At 33.5% G+C, this 18513-nt stretch overlaps 1 protein-coding gene across 1 annotated transcript in view; it reads right to left on the bottom strand.

Annotated features, from left to right (window-relative positions):
* The window catches only part of LOC126970402 (DE-cadherin), a 199558-nt gene extending 182425 nt beyond the window's left edge, over positions 1-17133 (bottom strand). Inside the window, exon 1 of the mRNA XM_050816231.1 lies at positions 16647-17133. Coding sequence (XP_050672188.1) covers positions 16647-16725 — 79 coding nt within the window. The 5' untranslated portion in view covers positions 16726-17133. The remainder of the gene's footprint in view (positions 1-16646) is intronic.
* Positions 17134-18513: the final 1380 nt, after the last annotated feature.

Below are 18513 nucleotides of genomic sequence, written 5' to 3'. Positions count from 1 at the left end.
AGCAATACTAGGCTTACATACTTTCGCGTGTAAATTGAATATTAAAGTTTGAAGTACGTGAACAAGCAAGCTCGTATATCCAATAAGTTTGCCTCTATGATATTGTATTCAACTCTGCTCCATCCATCACCATATTCGCTCTTCTTTCAAGATAACGTGACTTAACAAATTCAATATCCCGCAAGTTTATTGATTCCGCGGCTCTACAACACAATGTAACTTGAAATATTGGTGATGCCTTTAAATAAATAAAAACGCTGTTGAGTTTATACGATTTGAGTGAATACTGTTTTTACTATCGTAACGAACTAGGTTATCATTATATTATCAATTGTAGTAGGTAGTAGGTACCTACAGATAGATACAACTATTCTTCGATAAGAAAAATAATATGATTCGTGTTATTGCTTAGTAATTAAACTGAATATTAAGTACGTATACATTACATATCTATATTTTTATGGAAGAGGAGGTCATACGACCTGATGTTAAGTGATCACCGCCGCCCACATTCTCTTGCATCACCAGAGGAATCACAGGAGCGTTGCCGGCCTTTTAGAAAAGTGTACGCGCTTTTTTGAAAGCAAAATGTCGTATAGTCCTGGAATCACCGCACAAGGAAGCTTTTATTTAGAGTCCATCCGTTAGAATAAAATTCTATAGGGTGACCCGGTTAAACCATTGCCCGTGGCGATGGAAACCTACGTTCTCGCAAGCCAGTCTGTCCGATAGGCAGCCATAGAGTGACAGGACCCTTCTCTTGCTTATTTCTACTTTCATCAACCCTTTTCTACGAGCGTTCTTTATATGAATCCTATCGACCTAGTCACTCGTTTTCTTGAATAGAAGAATAAACGGGTCACCTTGTAAAGTGAATAAGTTTCTTAGTCTGGACTCTGATTATGTTTCGTAAAAACTACAATAACGGCACACATCCAAATGTTGTAGATGATATAATATTTAAGATTGTTATGTGTGTTGTGGTAATACGGAATACGCATACAATGACGAGCGTCTTCGCAATGCCCAGCGACAAAGTCATGCACAGAGTGCCTACTATACCCTCGAAAATTCGTGCAGCACTTTGTTACAAGTGGTGTAATACTTCAAGCTGATACTCGGGTGCACTCTAGACCATAGAGCAATAGTGTGGGCCAGATCACATACCTATATATATATATATGTTTGTTTCACGAATATTGCACGTTGATTTCATACTTCCAGAATTCATATGAAGTGTTTCTAATTAGATGTTCACCACCATATATAGTACACTTAGGCGCCCAGAACTTACCTGTAAATATTTTAGAAGACATAAATTATTCATACAAATTCCTTAATGAACCAAACCGTGTAAAACGAACCACATCGAACAAATTCGTTAATTAAACATTAATGAATATTTAATGGCTGTTTCTATTTGTGGTTATTGCAATATAAATACTTACCTCAATAAAACCAAATTTGAACGGGATAGGAGTCTCCGAGTAGAAAGGTGTCCCCTTTGAAGGTCTATTCTAAACAGAGACATAGAATATACTAGCGCGTAGACAACCTGACAACCCGATAATACCTGAATTGTCATTATTTAATATTCAAATTACTAAGGATCTACTGCACTGACCTCTACTCTAGACCACTGTACTGGCGAGAGTCTGCGGTACTAAATCTAGTGATGACAACCTCAGGAAAAATCGATAGATGGTGAGAAACTATTTACAAAAAAAATTGTGTACTTTATTACGTTGATTCTTGAAGTATAAATAGCACGGGAAACAAACGAAAATAATTCAAAATGCAAAAATACTTCAGAGTATTGTACGTTCACTCGCAGCCATTTGTATTATACGTCAAAATTAGTTCTCTAGACGCTCGCGAGTGGCGCTTCAAATAGTCACAAAAAATTTGCTGTCAAACATATGGAACAGCCTGTCCAGTGGTATTTATACAGGTCAGAGATCTAATGCCAATCATATCTGACTGTTTACGACTTGTTAGTCAAAATTAAAATAATCACGACCATCATGGTAGTTCACGAAGCATCCTTGCACAAACAAAGAGTTCAAGCTCTGATGTTGATGTTCAAGTTGATGCATCATCAAGTTGATCCAATATACGATAATTTATAGTATATTTAATTCTTTATTACTTTTTATGAAATAATTTATATTATTTAAACAAGACTCATGTGCTGCAGCACCTTACAAACTAATTTGTTATGTATATTACAGCCATTGTAAAATACTGTATTTGATTGAAAAGAGTAGCCGTTTACTTGAAATGTGTTTTCAACAAGATCGCAAAAGGGTACAAAATAAATGGGTTACGAAATTCAAAAGAATTGTGAAAAAACGTTTATGAGTTAAAGGTAACTTGGACTGCCAAGTCGTAAACAGTCAGCCATGATTGGAGTTTTGAAAGTTTAAAATGAGGGTAGTTTCACAAATCACACTTGATCTAGCCCTACTTATCGCAACACCATTGTAAACGATTGATTGGCTGTGCGAGTGAATGAGCTTTGATTGGGTATTGTGGCCGCAACAATAAGCAATCATTCACTGGAGTGCTAATAGTGATGGAACGCAACACAAACATGTTCAAATGTCACTCTTAACATTGCAGTGTATGAGTATTACGATAGTATGCGTATTTTTCAGTCGACTTTCGAAAGTATGGGATATTCTCCTTAGGGAATTAGTTTCTTTGTGTTTTCGAGCTTACATGGTTCATTTTTGGCTTCAAAATAAGTTTTAACTAATTATCTTAATATAATTATATTAACAATATTAACGAGACATTTGTACACATATTTTTTTTACTTTACTCACTATTACTTAAACAAATTAAACCTATACAAATATATATATACGAAGCTATAATATATGTACTTTAGTATTTTTTTATGAAAATAGGGGACGTTCAGCTGACGGTAATTGATACGTCCTGCCCATTACAATTGCAGTGCCGCTCAGGATTCTTGAAAAGCCCCAAAAATTCTGAGCGGCACTACAATTGCGCTCGTCACCTTGAGACATAAGTTGTTAAGTCTCATATGCCCAGCAATTTCACTAGCTACGGCGCCCTTCAGACCGAAACACAGTAATGCTGTTTTTTTCACATTACTGCTTCACGGCAGAAATAGGCGCCGTTGTGATACCCATAATCTATCCGGCTTCCTGTGCAAAGGAGCCTTCCACTTGTAATAGTAAGTAACAGATAAGTAAACCCAGTCAAAGCAGTGAGACGTTGCTTGAAAATGATAAACAGAAACAAATAAAAGAGATAATAAAAAATGACATAAAACTCATTTTAAGTTATTGATGACAAATTATAAAGCAATACCTGTTATAATAACAAAGCAGTAATAGGAAATCGAACTCAATTAAGTGCTCATATCCAGGTATACCCCGGTCACAGATCTGATGATAATAGCAATCTGTGCAGGTTTATTTTTAAAGTAAACCGTTCGCTTGCCGGCGAATGGTGCCCTCGGGAACCATACGGAAGATATTCACTTAATAGGAATCTATTGCGCTAACTTCCACTTTAATTAGGTTGTATTTTATATAAGAACGGATTAAGTTTTATTGCAATTGAGGAATATGACTATTTTGGTATTTAATTATTTGATTATATAAAAGACTAGCTGACTATATAGACTAGCGGCAAACGTTGTTTTGCCATATAAAGTATAATTCACGCGATAGTTTTATAAGTAATAAAATATTGCCTATATTATAGCCTGTACATCATTTTGTTCTATTGTCAATAGTTTTTGCAGCGCACGCAAAAATAGGTTTTCGATTTTACACCTTGTGTTATAAAATAGCAATTTTATTACGGATCCCTAATTTTGAAAAAAAAAACAGCCTATAGCCTTCCTCCAGATAAATGGACTACCCAACACTGAAAGAATCATTCAAATCGGACCAGTAGTACCAGAGATTAGCGCGTTCAAACAAACAAACACTGCAGCTTTATAATATTAGTATAGATTTCTTTTCAGTCTGATTTATCGCAAATTTATATAATACACCTATACTGTCTTATTCATAATAAAACGCTTTTCGAAGGTATAAAGCTATCTTAGTTATAACGTGTTTTAAGCCTAGCGAACGTTCGATAAAATTCCTTATTCATATTCGTTAGATAAATCTCCCATAACTAATACGTCTCTATAGTACGCAATGTTGCCATTACGTACAAAAAAACATGATTTTAACTAATTTAATGAGGAACTGTCAATGGAAGCAGACATCTTTTCATTGTCAATGGTTTGTCAGTTGTCAAAAGTCGATGTCAAAATAATTTCAAACTTCAAAATTCGTAGTTTTGAAGTCTAAAGTGACATTACTAAGATGTTGCATGTGATTATGTTATATTACAATTACTAAAAATATAGTAAATATAATAACTAAAACAATATTATATAAACAGGTTACAATTAATTATTCTATTAATAATATCATAACTGAATGTTGGTACTAATTGGAATGTCAAAAAACCATAACAGTGGGTATTACAGCAGTTAAACTCTATTTGAAATTATCTCAAGCCTGGTCACTAGCCCATCAATAGATAGGACCTGATGTGGGCGTGACCGGCTTGTGAATTAATCACAAACACGCGTTTGTTACTTGTGTATACATTGCATAATCGCGGTACCGACTCAGAACAACACTAACTTGGCTCATTTCTATAACTTGACTAAAATAGTAGATATCTGTTTGGTCTATAACTCAACGCCATAATAAGCTACAACTTGATGCATACAACAGATTCCACATGCGCGGTATGCATATTTTTAGATGAGATCAAAATCTATGGACTTGCGACACCGTTACGAGACGCATAGTGTGTGCATATATGCATGTACATATAGCAGACCGCGATCGCATCTAGAAAAAAAAAATGTTGATATATATTATTATTATATATTATTTGAATAAAAAAAAAATTTTTCCTATTTTAGTTACCATGAACCTATAGTTTCTATTTTAGGTTGTAATAATTTTAATGACAATGATGATACTACAAGAGTTGTCGAAAGTGTTAACGATGATTCATAAAATCATATTAAATGTATTTTAATGTTTCTAATAATTAATAAACTACAATTCATAAATAAAATGCAATTCATAACGCGCCAAAATAGGTTTTCACTCAAATTACGGGTAGCACTCCCAAATGCAACCCGTTTTTTTGTAATAGAAACGCAAAAACTTGTAGCAAGGGTTCTGCCATCTTCTGATTTACCACAAGTTTAAATAGACCAGTCAATATACGACGCTTATTTTACAATATTAAAATGAAACCTAACTAAATTAATAGGTTTTTAATACTTATCATAACAGCTCATCTTATCTTGTAAAAATTATCCCGTACAATATAATGACCAGCCTCAAGACAGATACTATTAGTACTAATAAACTTTAAAAGAGTTGCAATGAGTTTCTTGTGACTTACTCTCATCAAAGCTCAACTTTTGAAGTGGTGGTAATTAGAAAAATAAAAAAAAACTTTTGACATTAATTTAAAGTGTCCTTGACCTAAATTTATACAGTAATTTTGTTTGATTTAATTTAACTGAGAACAATATATTTCACGTTAGCATTACACATTGACTTTAAGTTTGATTGAACAAAATGAAAAAAAAAATTGAAACTAGTGAGTGAAAATTAAGAAACCAGTGGGAGGATCCTGGGTGGGAGTAATATGTAGGCATTATTGTGTTTCGGTCTGAAAGGCGCCGTAGCTAGTGAAATTACTAGGCAAATCAGACTTTACAACTTATGTCTCCAGGAGACGAGCGCCGTTGTAGTTCCGCTCAGAATTTTTGGGGTTTTTCAAGGATCCTGATTGCACTGCATTGTAATGGCTAGGGCGTATCAATTACTATTATCTGAACGATCTGCTCGTCTCGTCCCTTATTAAAAAATAAAACTTGTAAAACTCAATTGATTATTTAAAAGTTTTAGAGGAGTCCGAATTTCAAACTCGATCCTAGGCTGGTGTTAGTACATGCAGTGGGCGTGACGGTGTTGTGAATTAAACACAAACATGGAATTACGAACACACGTTACGGTCTGCCACTCTTGTGTGCATTGCGACATTGTGCCACTGAATCAATACGGTACTCACTTACCTCATACAGTACAGTTATTTTACAGCTTGATATTGTGTAGATTAAGGGCTCCACACACGGCACCTATAATGTATCACACACACAACATCTGTTGTGTGTTTATATCACATTTATATCACACATTATCTAATACAATGAATATTTCCCTTTATTCCATTGGTATACGACCCGATTTTGTATTGAGATTTTTAAAGATGTATCGTAATATAAATGTATAGTTTCGAATCGCTCTGTATCTTAAGATATGAAGATGTGAAAATGTACGTTATTTCTGTCGTGTGTGGTTCTGTTGATTTCTATGGAAAGATGTAATGAAATGTATCGTGCTACAATGTAGATTATTATATTATTGTAGCCGTGCGTGAAGAGCCTTACTCGATAGATATGTTTATCAAGACACTACTCTGTGAAAATTGCAAATTGTTCCTTATCTGAGTACGTTTTGGGACGGAATAAGATACGTTTAAACAAACGTTTTAAAATGTGTTTGCAATTACATAAAAATCTGAAATATTTTTATTGAATGTTTATTTCAGCCTAGCGAAACTCTCTAAGAAAAAATGGCGAATCACTTTTTAAACGTGCAGATATTGATAGATTGAAGATGACGGCTATAATCTTGTAAAAAACATACATAGCCGAAATACAATACGTTTTAAGCAACTGTTCTCTTTAAAATTTTGCCGGATTATACTTCGTGGCCAATCGCGATTCTGTAATTACTACTATCACACTTATGTCAAATCACTGCACATTTCATACTAAACTAAATTTAAATTTTTAATTAGGCAGTCCCGCCCCTTATAACGTAGTATGTACATCCTCTTTGGTTTGTGTGTTCAATTAACTGCCTATATTATGGTTCCGATTGTGAATTAAATAAACGTTAAAAAAAATAGGAGAAAAAAAGAGCGCTTTTAGAAAGAGCTAGCTAATAATATACACCTATAATGGATTTAATATTTTACGAGTCGGAATATAAAACAACATGGCAGTTAGTGAGCTGTTCCTGTTATCACCTTATCAGTATTGATAGCCGCCCTCGGCAGTAGCAAGCAAGCGAAGCCGATACTTATCGACCTGCAAATTCCGTGCAATATTTCATAATCATTTGGTAACGGTTTCATTTCACCGACGTGCTATCAGCTTGCTGTACGCGGTCATTACCCTGGAGAATGCGAAGCACACATACCAGCAAAATTTTAATTGAAGAGCCTATATAGTTTAAAATATAAAGAGATTACGGTTTTTTAACGTAAGTGCCATACAAGAAAAAGTGTCTCAAATAGTTATCTCCGTACAATGGAAGATAGAGGCAAGGAGAATCATCTGTGTACATAAAAAGTGTCCGTCAAAATGCATTAAATTAGGGTGGCGACAGACTAGCATCAGGGTACTGAAATCTTGAAAGAAGCGCCAAATTTAAAGAATACTAATCACGCTAGCTACACGTTTTCTCATAAAACATTATTTGGTACAACGTAATTTGTTGAAATGTTCACTATTTAACTACCTACTTTAGTCGAGAATACTATTATTTTTTTTAATTCAGAATACTTCAATTAGTTTACATTTGCTACATTCACCATACTTCATTCCCTGTGCCTACACCAGCGCCATTGTGGAAGGTTTTTGAACTGTTATTTACTACATAAGCTGGACACTTTTCTCCCATTTGAGATGATACTCCCTACCTCTACCCTCCATGCTCTGTAGTTATACTGTTATACAGACATTGATAAGGCATTGACGAATTTTCTTCTAAATCTGTGGGTCTACGCCTAGAGAAGGCAAGCACGGGTTGACCATCATCAAGGGAACAGAGATCTCTATGTTTCTTGTAATAGTAAATCCATGCTACAAGAAAGACCGCAGAACTCTTCTTACGAATAATTAAATTTGAATTGTTTATCGTTAAGTAGGAGGGAAAAAAATGTGAGTTAGCAAATTGCATCTCATAGTAGCGCAAGTACCAGACATCGACCTAAGATGTAGCGTAATCTAGAATGAATAAAAATATAAAAGAGATGAATGTAGAATATTACTAGGTCCATCAAATATCTAAAACTTCATAATATATATGCTAAGAAACACACTAGTTTTGTGATCGATATTATCAAGAGAGTAAGTAGGTACCTAGTTTTTTTTCGTTCACGCATTATTTGAATATTTCGCACGACGTAAAAAGCCCGTGTTACGTACCAATAATACCATTTTTAATACCATCGCTCGTAGTCATTACTCATTAGTGAGTGCAGTGTAGTGACGTCACTGCGGTCTGTGACCCCGCTCCGGTGCTGCAACTAACTGAACAATTTAATATTTCGGAAACTATATGTTGTATCCAAAATATTTTGTACCTATTATATTATATTAGACCTCTATACTCTAGTATAAATGGTATAAAATAACTTTAAGGTAAAGATAAAAATGTGATTGTATTCGTGGAAAAAGCTCTCTTGCAACTGAAGATTTAACACGTCGTGTTGATGAGTTCGGTCTGTGGTTACAATATTATAGTTTTATCGATTAAGCATTTTTCGTGTACGTCACGTGAGCTATTTCTGTTATCATCTTATCAATATTGCTTGCCTTCGCGACAGCACCGAAATATGGTAGATATTTATTGACCAGCAATTTAAAGTATTTTTAATCAAGACTTTGTAACGGTTGCACTATGTCGGCCCGCCAGTGTCACTGGATTGCCTCGAGCTAAATAATTATAAGATGCTATCGGGCAATTGACAAATGACTAAAACTAGGCTATAAAGCTCTGAAAAGTATGCAACAAGAAAATAATTATCTTTGGTGGTCAACTACATACTAGGTATTACTAGCGGAAACTACTAGTTACGCCCATTACAATGCAGTGTCTCTCAGGATTATTGAAAAAAAAACTGAGCGGCTCTACAACTGCGTTCGTCACCTTGAGACATAAGTTGTCAAGTCTCATTTGCCCAGTAATTTCACTAGCTACGGGACCCTTCAGACCGAAACACAATAACGCTTATACATTACTGCTTCACGGCAGAAATAGCCGCCGTTGTGTTAACCATAATCTAGCCGACATCTGCATTGCACTTGTACCAGTGGGAGGTTCCTTTTCACCTTTTTTGACCGTTGTTAGGTAATACGTTCAAAGTAGTCAAACTCTTCATCTGGATCATAAACTGCTAAACAACTTAGAACTTAACTTAAAACTAAAAATTGATAAGAGATAAAAAGTCTATGTAAGTTTTATGTTAACAATGCTGCAGTTACAAACCGGCTTACATCCCTACTAACTTGCCAACAGTAATAGAACACCGTCATTAACATACCAGGGTCGCATATATAGTTAGCAGATAACGTGGTATTGACACTACATTCCATAACAATTTTACCGCTACTCAGTAACCACGAGCGATTATGTTTCACTTGTATGAATAGGAATAGGATACATTCATAAAAGACTAGACTAGATATTATAATATAGTAGCAGTTACAAGGTGGTTACACATGTATATGCTGTATGAAGTTGTAGGTTTGTTTCAAACTAGATAAAGTAACTATGACTTTTTATTCTATTATTATTAATTTTTTGAAATTTGTGTATTAGCTGTGTTTTCCGAGTAAACAGTTGCGGTTTTGTGAATCTCTCCTGGATGGAGCTTTCCTCCAAAGTGCGGTTTTCGTGGATTTTTATTCTCTTAAGAGGAAATATTAGCTGAGGTGGTTTACATACTTAAGAATCCTAAAGCCACATAGGTACCATCGCACTAACGTGGGTGAATAATTGGACGTAATTCCAGAAAAACGTTCTATACCACAATCATGTCGAAATTGAGTTAAGAACACAAAACTGGTCACGTGATTCATGTTAACGGACTGACAAAAAATGGCCTACTGTCACTCTTTTAAATGACATCTAGACTTAGTAGCCCAACCTACATGTATGGTAAACACTCTTATTTACTTTAAACAGGAATTCCTTAAAAATTTATGTTTGTGGCTTGGAACGTTTTTCAGGAACTACGTCCAATTATCAGTGCGATAATAACAAGTGAGCTGCGACTAAAAATCGTTACTTACTAGTTTCCATAAAAATTATATCCGCGGACTGTTTCTCATAAATATCGCTTGTCTAGGATAACACAATTTTTTTCAATGTGCATTTAATTACAGCTATAAAAATTAATAAAAACCAATGTATTTTTAAAGTAGGTAGGTATCTAGATAGTGTTATTTCATAATTGAACATACTTATTACATTATATTTAAACCCACTGTTTAACTGGAGATATGTTTAATTATTGTATTAATAAACGCGGAGTGAAGCTATTCCAAATTTAAAACTTTAATCTTACCTTTGTCACTACAGAATTACATGACAGGGAGAAGTAATTTTAAACTTGGAGTAATTTTTCATTGCTTTTTATTAATAACACTGTGTGTACGAGTCCGACTCGTATTAGACATGTTTTAAACGTTGATAATTTATACGTATAGATAGACTGCGACAGCTGTGAACGCATTGAAATAAAATAGCGGCGCACTGTTAGCTTCTATTTTCAGCACACACACACACACACACACACACACACACACACACACACACACACACACACACACACACTTACTGGTACTTAAGTAATAAACCTGTTCTGTTGTCATGCGTTGTCTAACAAGGAGCTCTATTAAGATGTACTTTTAATAATTTTAGTTTTAAATATAAATATAACGTCCGCAAATCGATATAATGTGATAGGGTCAGTTTATCACTATAGTTACAAGCTCATGAGTTATTTGTACCATAGGTTACTTGACCCTTGTGCAGATATAAAAATAAATTTATCATAATTTGTATCAATTTTACTTTCAATGTGTCGTCAACCGACAAACGCGATCTCATGAATCTATCTCAAGCATCAATTTTGAAATGAAATGAAACAGTACCTAACACAAAATATGCTTGCAACAAGCCGGCATCCTGTGCAAAGAAGCCTCAAACAGGAAACTTACTTGATTTTATAACTTGCTTGTATCTAAATACACCTAGGTACAAGCAAGAATCTAGCAGTTGTGACTAAACTCAAAAGCATTTGATCACTAGTAGCTAAGGGCACAATGAGTGACCAGTTCGTGACGTCACCACAATGGCACCCGCAAAGCCACACACAACTAGCTACAAGCGCCAGCGCATAACGACACATGCGACATAACCATTGCCGGTTTACTTAAACACCTTTCAACGTGACGAGCAAAGTGTCCACATCAAGCGAGCATTGTGCGTGTTGTGAGACAAAAGCACGCTATGATAAATTATAATGTCGTGAGGTGAGTGCGAGAATAAATTAAGTGTAATGAATGGGTTATTGTGAGGGACAGGAAATTATTATTGGTTGGGTTATGTCGGTTCTTCAGGTTACAGTAGCTTTGTTATTATTAAAAATATCCTACTAATATTATAAATGTGAAAGTTTGTATGTCTGGAATACATCCAGTTTGAACTTCTTTAACGCAAAATCTACTGAATAGATTTTGTTGAAACTTTACCATAATATAGCTTACACACCAGAATAAAAAATAAGCTATAATTTATAAAACTATCGTGTGAATAAAAATATCGTGTGAGGTAAATATAAAAGAAGTGTGATTGTTACTAATGAATACAACTAGCGCCATCTCTTATCAACTAGCAAGCAAAAGATCAATACAATTTACATGGCAAAACAACGTTTGCCGGGTCAGCTAGTACTTACATAAACTCCAAGACTTGATTTTTTAAGGTGAATTTCTCACAGTGTTTGTCGCACGGACGGGAAAAAATAATAAAAATAATAAAAAAATCAATTTGACTACTATTTTACTATTTCTGTATAACAGTTCACGGTAATGAAGATTCCGGATTTTGAACTGTCTAGAAATGGTAACAGAAACAACAATTGTACGCAACCGAAATTGTTCCTATATACATATAATGTACATAAACTCGTTCTATACAATTCGAAAACATAAGAAGTTCAAATTCAAATATTTTTATTCAAAATAGGATTTAAAATCACTTATTGAACGTCAAAATCTATCACCCATTCAAAAGAGACTGCCTGAGAAGAATGGGCGCAAGAAACTCAGCGGGCTTTTTTTTCTAATATAAAATATGGATTACAATGTTATATCGTACAATAAACATTTATAATTAAAGAGCCTGAGGGTGTTCGCTTTATTCCCAGTCCATGGTGTCATTAAGAAAATCGTTTATGCTATAATAACCTTTCCCACACAAACGTTTTTTCACAATTCTTTTAAATTTCGTAACATATTTGTTTTGTACATTTTCTGGGATGATATTGTAGAAGCATATACATCGCCCAACAAAAGACTTACTAACTCGATCCAACCGAGTAGTAGGCATAACAAGTTTGTTTGTGTTTGTTCCTCGTGTAACTCTCAAACAATATAGGTATTTAGTTACATTCCTTATTCCTACTTTGGCAACAAAAGACTTACCACTTACCTACAAAGTATTTGAAAAGATACTTGTACAATCAGATATATAGCTATAAAGTATAGGCTAATGCTGTTGTTAATAGTATTTTCATTTTCATTTCATTCATTTCTAGCCCCAACAATAGTAACATTAAAGTATCTCCAAGGTTATATTTTATTGTTAAGAATATTTTTCGTGCAGATATCGCGTTTCAATAGGATATTTAAGCATTTTACTTAGGTATACCATTTTCGAATTTCGATTTTTTGTGTTAACTATAGCAGTTACTAGCCATAATAGTGTTAATACCTATATTACTATCTTATCAAGCATTACAAAGTTGATAAAATTTAAGTACCTAATTCTTTTTTAAATGACAATACCTACTTACAATTTTTCTAATAACTTTAAATATAGATTTCTACTTTAGTTCGGAAAAGAAACCGTAACATTGAGATATAATACTGAAAGTAGTTACATATTAAATAAGTACTTTGGGAAAAGAGAGAAAATTTTTTCTATGTCGGCCATTGTAGATTTCGCCAACGTGCTTTTGATTAATGGGATGTATAATTGACAGATAAATACATTAGGTTTATAAACATACATGCACACAGACAGACGGACTGTCGTACATATACTATGTAGGTTTTATATATATGACTGACAATAGCAAAAAAAGATGACTTTAACAAGTTTTAAAGATCGCAAAAGCAGGGCCCAGTTCACGCACAATGATACAGCTATGTAGGCTGCGCGGCGACTTATGTATTTAAGCCCTTGAATAATGAAATGACTATCTAAAGACCTTCTTTTAGATATAAAGCCAACTGCCAGGTATAGGTATTGTAAGTTATAGATACACCTTTATATTATATATAGGCACATTTAAATTAGCCATTGGTAATTTATAGAACTATTGACAACATTACTTAATTGCGAATCCAGTCTTACTTGTCTCTTAAATAAGAAGCACAAATACAGCTGATAACATAATAAAATAAGGTCTAATTTAGCTTGAACTAAGTATCGAACAAAATACCGGTTAATAGCGAGTTCTAACAATAGGACGGTGTCGCGGTCGGAGCCACGATCACCTTTCGCCAGTCACAGAGTTTAACTCTAAAGTGTTGCCATATAAAGGAAAATTTGTGGGGAGAATCGGTTAAAATTAATTAACGACTGCTGTTTGAGTAAGGAGTTTTTAAATTAAATACAACTGACGACTACTCAACGTAGTTTATTAAAGGTATTTCAGCAGCTAGTTTAAAGCTAAAATTTTAAGTAGCAAAGGAATTTGTATATACTCAAACCTTTTATATTTATAAATATAAAAGGGCGCGAAGAAATGGCAAGCGGTTTGTTTGACGTGAAACTGCGGCCCCGTTTTACATATTCCGCAATTAGATGTTTTGCCGGCTTAGGAGGTTATAGACAATCCGACAGTAATAATTAAGAACCGTATATATAAAGTAATTTATAACATTATGTCCAACATTAACTATGACATTAATTGAGACAGAACCTCAACAGTCAACATTAACATGGAGCCAAGCACAGTGTAACACAATAACAATCATTAATTGTCCCTTGAATGAAGATTTCACAGAAATATACTTAATACCTAGATACCAGTTTCACATTACACGAGGTTCTTTTGTAAATTACTTTGATCTTTAATATAAGACATATTTTTATTTTACAATATTTTAATAATCAGGTTAAAATTACGTGCAAATAATTAACACGTACCTACTGCATTACAATATGAGCAATCAAACAGCAATAAAAAGAAGTTTTTACATAAAAATAATTAGGAATTTGTACCTACCGTACATAAAGTAAGAAGCACTAGATGAGACAGAAAATCAAGAACACTGATGCACTAACACAGGCACTGGAATTGAAATGGGCTGGTCATATTGAACGGACATGATACTGACAGAAGGTGGACTAAGTAATTTACACGTTAGAAGAAGCTACCATCAGGAATTTAACGTAATGTAGGCAAGGACTAAACGGTGGGCAGATGAAATAGCATAATCTGAAAGATGTTGATGAAGTTGGAGAAGCCCTGTACCTATGTCTCAACAGACGTAAAAAAAACAATCGTACCTAACAAACAACATTAACAAAAACTACGTTTGAAATGTAATTTCCTGATAGATGTGAAATTAAATATGGCAATATTAACAACATAATCTGGCAACATAAGTCTTATGTAGTATATTGTCTTCATGAACTCAACCAGTTTTTATGTTCCAAGAACAATAGATTCAGTATACAGTTACAGGTAGGTAGAAAGTAGCTTTTCCTTTGTTTTACCAGTTAAATGACATGTATGGTAGTTATTTACCACAACTTGACGAAAAACTTAGCTGAGTATAGGTACCAACGGTCTACATTAATTATTGTTCTAGAAATATTCAAAATGTTTCTTCATACTTATAGGTAGCTTAACCTATTATCCAATGTATGGTCAGCATCGCGATTCATGCATAATAAATAACGTTATATATTAGTGAACATTATATGTATATTTCTAATATATATAATTTCATACATTCCAAAGTCACTAGAAAGAGCTTCACTGGAAGTAATATATTTTTATTTATATGTGTATCAATAATAACCAAATACATATTTGAATTTTAACGTAATTACTTAATTATAGGAAGATATCAAAATATATTTGCGGTAACAACTACTCAATAATATATAATCCGAACAATAATTAGAGTAAACCTATTCCATAACTATAGTTATTTTTCGAAGAAGAAAAATATTTAAAAATAGGTACCTGTTTTTGTAATACTTTAGCATACTATAGTGGATTAAGGTAGTCCGTAGACCGTAGGTACCTACTTGTTTTATTTATATTTATATTTATATTTGCCAACCCAGTGGGAGATGTAGTGGATTTTTATACGCTCATTCTGAGCTTAGGTTGTAACGGACTAGCCATTTGAACCTTATTTTGACCTACTTCAAAATGTCCGATTTAGGTATGTACTCGAAAATTTGCTTTCGTATCGCGGACCAATGCCAAGACACTATTTCCATTATGTTCACGTTATATCCCAAGCAAGATCACCAAGACTATTTTATGTTGTAATATACTAAAAAATTATTAGGTACTTGTAAACACTAAACTAAACACAATTAAACTTAAAAATCTCAGTGGTCTTAATTTCTGTTTTTAAAACCGTTTTAAAACAACATAATTATGAATATACCATGCACTTTTTATGTACAGTATTAATTCGGTTTGAACACAGAGAATCTACAGCGACCATGGCATTGTAAAGTAGTGGGTGGTACTGATAGGTATGTGGTAATACCATACACAGACTGGAGGGCTGGGCGTTATTATATCTCTTACCACCAACTCTCATCACTTATCATGAAAAATATTTACGGTTTCATTATTTTGAGAATGTTAGTAACTTTATCACTCAGTAGTTATAAATATTTGATTGTGAGAACAAATATTATGAAATGTAGGTAATAAATGTTAATCGGGGTCGGCGTTAATTATTTGTCTTGTACAAACAAATTGTATCTATCTACTTATATTAAAGAAATAAATTGTAAACTAAAGCCCTGATTCTAAAAGTTTAAATTACTAGGTACCTACCTACATATTATATATATATATATTCTAGTGGCTTGGTTACCGAAGGATCGGCATGTATAATACATATTATTATTATATTATAAGTACCTATATACCTTCAATATTTATCTAGTTCCGGTTTATGATAAAAATTGTCAACACCTTTGATTGATAATATTATATTGAATCATTATTGAATATTGATTCAATATACTTAATATTGAAAGAAAAATAAGACTATGATGTCATCAGAAATACGAATTTCTACGAAATATATAAAATAAATAACATTGAAAGATAAAACTACGAAGTAAGAAAACTAGACTCAAACAATTACCACGCTATGTTGGGTTTATCCCTCTGCCATTATAACGTTGTATAACATGGATCAGGTAAAATAAGGTCTTTACACCCACCTTTTGTGTATTGAGACGACGCCACCGCGAACAACCCAACGAAAAGAGCGACGCATCTTCTTACTCGGCACATTAGCATTTTAACAACTTTGTTTCTTGCAATTTACAATTAATAAACACCTCACTTGTACTCAACTCACTGAATCACGTATACCTTGTTCTGTATTTACACATAATCACAGAAAACATATGCACATCCATTTGAAAAATGTTCGTTTATCCAATATAAGTAACCGCTTTGCACAACTCGTGGGCTAAGGCATGCAGGTAAAACGAGTAAGCCTATTAAGTTTCAATAACCTTAAACTACTTATATAAAACTGTACAAGTTGTTTACACACTAAAGATACCTATACTGTTGTATGCGAAAAAGTGTTTTGAAACTTTACATAATTTCGTAAAAGGACTTCGAAGTTTTGAGTGTGAACGGGCGGGAAAAGCGACACGACCGCCCGGCACATCGTTCGCGATAGACTGACGTGAAGTGAGTGAACAATCAACAAGTTGGTTGTTCGAAGTAGGAACTTGGAAGAGCGCGCCAGCCTCAAGGCGTGCAGTTGTACGTATACGGACTACGGAGCATGCGCCGTTCGTTCCTAAATTCACGCTTGTCTAGACAACATTTTGCAGGCTGCAACCGCCAACCGCCTACCGGCGTCTTCGGTCTTGATTCTTGTAGGCAGCAACAGCGCTGTAGCTGTAACTATAGTAATGCCTACTTAAACTATAGTATTAATATTATTATGATTATATTTTTATAAATTTGTTTATTTAGATTAAATTAAAATTGTTATTACTTATTTATACAAACTAGGCGGTATGATCTATATTCTATAGCCTGCCCTTAGTGGGCGAATAAAAAAAAATATTTATAAAAATGTATATTTTGTACATACAATAATATAATATAACATATTAAATGTTTATGATTATATTTCTTTGGGCAGACTCATATTTCTGATTTGTTTCAAAAAAAGGAAACTAGGTGGGTAAATTTGTCACATTAACAAGATTTCGGCTGCTAGTGCAAAAGGATCTTTAAATTGCGTAATTTTATAGTGATTGTTTGTAGGTGGCAATAATTACTCTGATTTTGAAGTGATATCTTCTTATGAGAGGCTAAACCACTTCGTTACGTAACGCGGTACTTCCGCCAGAAAAAAATCAGTTGAAACAATTTTCAACAGTTATAATTTAATGGTTTTAAAAAAATTATTTAAATTTGCAAAGTAATATTTTTTGATAATCTTCAAGTGTATTTGTTTATTTATTACTTACTAGCTGACCCAGCAAACGTGGTATTGCCATATAAAGAAATAATAAAAAAATCAATAATTACAATTTAAGTGGTATAAAAATAGATGACAACCGAGTCTCAGACCTACCAAATATTAAATCGTACATAAAATCTACCAAGTTAAAATCGTCGTTAAAATTAAGTTTGTTTTTTACCTTCAGAGAATGTCTACGATATTCTTAGTTATTCGTTAAAGATTCTTATAAGTTATTCGTTTAAAACTATTTTTTACTTTGATTTCTGAACGACGAGGGACAGAACAAAGGAAAAACAAATTTATTGTTTTTATTTAATTCCGAGCATTTTCATATTTATTCACATTTTAAACCTTCTCTGGACTTCCCCAATAATTCAAGACCAAAATTAGCCAAATCGGTCCAGCCGTTCTCGAGTTTTAGCGAGACTAACGAACAGCAATTTATTTTTATATAATAAATAGACTACTATTGTAACTAAAAAGCAAATAACAGTTTTTAGAAATTTACTGACGTTTGCGAAATTAAATCCGTCAGAAAAAAATCTATTGAAACAATTGTTTACCACTATAATTGAAAATAATTTACCAATATA

Source organism: Leptidea sinapis, chromosome 21 (assembly GCF_905404315.1).
Source record: "Leptidea sinapis chromosome 21, ilLepSina1.1, whole genome shotgun sequence".
Lineage (NCBI taxonomy): Eukaryota > Metazoa > Arthropoda > Insecta > Lepidoptera > Pieridae > Leptidea > Leptidea sinapis.
The sequence above is the reverse complement of the archived record's forward strand: the minus strand, read 5'-3'. Positions and strand labels throughout refer to the sequence as shown.